The following is a 3,660-nucleotide window of genomic DNA, read 5'->3' as shown; positions in this document are numbered from 1 at the left end:
TGTTCTGGTTGAGATGACAGAACAAACCAGCAGAAATTAAGTCCTAACACAGAACCACCTTAGCACTTTTTGCTCCGTTAGTTTTCCTCCTCTGGCATACGCAGGGTGGAACAAAGCTTTCTGCTGCCTTTATGCACTGAATAGAGGCTGAGAGAGAATGAACCGCATCAAGCAGTCATATAATGTTGGAAGTTCCCTTTCATATGATGACAATGAATTGTTTACTGAATAATAGTGGTTAGATATAGATGAGGAGAAGGATTAAAATAACTGTGTTTTTTCTCTGTGCCACCAGTGGATCGTGTCAGGTTCAGAAGACAACCTGGTTTATATTTGGAACCTTCAGACAAAAGAGATTGTACAGAAATTACAAGGACACACAGGTGTGGAAGAGGATTTTTTTATTGTTTTTGTTGATGGAGTATCCCTCATGTCAGCTTGTAATGAGAGCTTAGCTTGAGCATTTTCTCTCTGATGTTTAGTTTTGACTGTCAGACCCATAAATTCTTGACTGGCTGAAGCTTAATTGAACCCTAGGAGTTCGCTCCTTTTTATGAAGGGTTTTTTATGGGCATTGCAAGTGTTTATTCTTTCACTGTGAGAACTTTGACATCAGCTTACAAAAGAGATTTCCTTGAGTTCAGAACTGGTAGAGATATTTAAGTGACTCATAATATTAGTGACTTTAAATTGCCTATTAACGCCTTCCAAAGCTGCAGCTCTTGAAAGCATGAGGACTGATGTGGTCCTGCTGTTTGTAAATATCTGTATGTATGCCTGTTCTTGAAGGCAGAGTTGAGTGTGTATGGAGATGTCACCTGATGGATACTTCATCTGAATCCCATAAGAGAGCAGCACTTTCACTGTACCGACTAGAGGGAACTGTGCTGTGAAATCTAAACATGCTTATTCCTTTGCAGGACCATTGATTTGGACACTGTAAACGGGGGCAGTGGCAGCAGGTTTTCATTTTCAGGCTAGGGCAAGGCTCTGAAGATGAAGTGCTATTTAAGCATTGAATAGGATGTTGGAAATACCTTACATGGAACGAAAAAACTGAGCTGGGTTTTTATTAGCTGTGTCTGACATAATATGCCAAGCGTTTTGCATGTGAAGTAAGCAAGAACTAGAATCTAGAGAGTTCTCATATTTTGAAATCTGTCAAACACTTTCCAACTACTACTCTCAATTCTTTTTTGCTAGTATTTCCTCTCACAGAGAAACAATAGTTGGAAAATATTTATGAATAATGTGTTTGTAATTCTGCTACAAGGAAATAGTAACTTGGCTATGCTGTTTTAAAATGCAGTAGCAATACACATTCATTTTCAGAAGTGCCTGCTATGAACCAAATTTCATTGCTGTAAATAATGATATTTGTATATCTTTTCTTTTTGCTTAGATGTTGTAATCTCAACAGCTTGTCACCCGACAGAAAACATCATTGCATCAGCAGCACTAGAAAACGACAAAACAATTAAACTGTGGAAGAGTGACTGTTAAACGTTCCAGTATCACTTTAGAGACTGTCAGGAAAAAAATGTTTTTAAAAAAAATATTAAAGAACCACATGAGAATAATAAATCCAGTTTGGCAGGAAACCTGAAGAATATTTGATAAAGTGGTTTCTGTTAGTCTTGGCCCAAAGAAAACATCTTAGCTCTTTGCTAGAACCGGGCAACGTGGTGGAAAAAAAAAAAGATGCAGTGTCTCCTTTTCTTGCCTAATCTTTTGGCAGACAAATGGATCGTTCTGACATCGCGTTAGAAGTGTCGGCCTTGTATTGGACACCCCAAAGATACTGTACTTTATGGTGGCATTACTTCTGGGCACTGTTGCTACTTAAGGAAGAGCTGCCAGTCTACTTTGTAACAGTAAGTTAAGTCACGAACCTAGAGATGTGTGGAATTTTTTTAAAATGCCTAATTTTTTTTTTTTTTTTTTCCCAGAATGTAGGTTCTAGTCTCTTGGGAAGTTTCTGTATTGTTTTAAATAGGAGTACTGCATCTTTAAGGGTGCTTCATTTTAAACACTCAGCTCAAACTTTGTGACCAAATAAAACCATGCAGTTCCAGATTTCCCTCTTCCTGCCCCTGACTTGACTCCTGTGGTGAAATCTCCTCTTACCTTCTGTATAGTTGCTTACCTCTTGTTATGTGTGTTTAAATAGATGCTGTTCTAGAGCAAAGTTACAGTTCTTCTGTTAACCATTAAAATGAATCCTGCTTGTAGTTGTTCTCAGCATATTTTAATTTTTTTCTCTTCTGGTTATAAAGCAAGCTCACAGAACACTGTAAAGTTATTTCAATGTAAAAAGAAAAAACCCAGACTTTTGTATCTTGAAAATCCATCGTATGAAACTGTATTGATAATGGCATGACTCTGTATCTATTTCAGCGTTGGTATTTCTTTCCCTTTTTGTCATACCCATGTGGTATTTACACATCCAAAAAAAATACCATATGCCATAATAAAAAGGTGGGATTTTATGTGTATGCTTGTGGTAAGAGTATACTAATGTGAAGTGTCTGTGTCCAAAGAAACCTCCCTTAAAAACACTTTTAGAAGGAAGTATTTCTGTAGCAGCTCCATTGAGTGAGGAGGGGAGGAGGAGCAGCATTGTGGTGCTTTACATCTGTTGTGGAGAAAGAAGAGAGGAGCATAACTCAAGTCAAAATTTGTTTAAAGAAAGTAAGAAGATTGAACTGAAGGTGTCCTCAGCAGAGGCAACATTAGTACAAACCTTCGCAGAGACCTTTAGCTAAGGGGAAAGGAATCCTGCTGCCCTCTCCATGCAGAAGGGGCAGGGCAGGCTCAGTGATGATCCAGGATTTAGCTTGTGCTGGTTAAAAATTGCGTTGAGGTATAAGTTTTATTGCACCCAAAGGGTTCTGCTGTAAGGGGATGTTTTCTTCCTGGTGAAGCAAAAATCCTTTTTTTTTTTTTTTTTTTTGGTATTGACCTCATGTGCTTTATAATAACTGAAAATCAATTACAGTACAAACCTCTCCTCTAGTGGCTGCTGGGAGACTGCCTTGCTTTACCCTTAGAGAAGACGACAGCTGCAAGACATGAGGTACAGCTTTTCTTTTTAAAATACAAAAATAGAGTTCATGGTGCTAAAATGGCTATTAATAATACCACCATCTTGTGAGGTTTTTCATTACCCGCAGGAATGGACACTGTGTCTCCAGACTTAGCATCACTGCTGAAATAATCAATTTCTTAACTCCGTGATTTTGTTTCAGTGTTTTTCTCACAGGCCAATGAAACTTTTCAGTTGCAAGATGTGGCTGTGCTGCTTCACCGGTGTGGAGACGCTGGTGTATTACTCCAGCAAAGCATTTTCAGATAGATTCAGTCATGTTTTCTAGCGTAGTACTTCCCATGTAACTGTGAGTGAGTGGCTTTGCTTGCCCAGCTGTGCTATGGCTTTCCCTGTCCTCTGAGTCAAAAGAGCTATACCGAAGAGAGATGGCTTCCCTGCTCTCAGGAGGAAATCTCTTGGGCAGGGCTATTCTCTTCCCCCAAACTGAAGAGCCCTGTTGTAAAGGATCTACTCTTCTAGCTGTCCTTTGTGAAGGTGTTTAAGTCCCTGGTATATCCCACCTGGGAATGGTGCTGGGGCCTGTCGGCATGAGCTCTACTGTATATCTGTGT

At 39.3% G+C, this 3,660-nt stretch overlaps 1 protein-coding gene across 1 annotated transcript in view; it reads left to right on the top strand.

Annotated features, from left to right (window-relative positions):
- WDR5 (WD repeat domain 5) overlaps window positions 1–2,489 on the top strand; it is a 12,928-nt gene extending 10,439 nt beyond the window's left edge. Inside the window, exons 12-13 of the mRNA XM_009573738.1 lie at window positions 296–383; window positions 1,403–2,489. Coding sequence (XP_009572033.1) covers window positions 296–383; window positions 1,403–1,503 — 189 coding nt within the window. The 3' untranslated portion in view covers window positions 1,504–2,489. The remainder of the gene's footprint in view (window positions 1–295; window positions 384–1,402) is intronic.
- Window positions 2,490–3,660: the final 1,171 nt, after the last annotated feature.

Source organism: Fulmarus glacialis, unplaced genomic scaffold (assembly GCF_000690835.1).
Source record: "Fulmarus glacialis isolate BGI_N327 unplaced genomic scaffold, ASM69083v1 scaffold3703, whole genome shotgun sequence".
NCBI classification, from domain to species: domain Eukaryota; kingdom Metazoa; phylum Chordata; class Aves; order Procellariiformes; family Procellariidae; genus Fulmarus; species Fulmarus glacialis.
The sequence above is the reverse complement of the archived record's forward strand: the minus strand, read 5'-3'. Positions and strand labels throughout refer to the sequence as shown.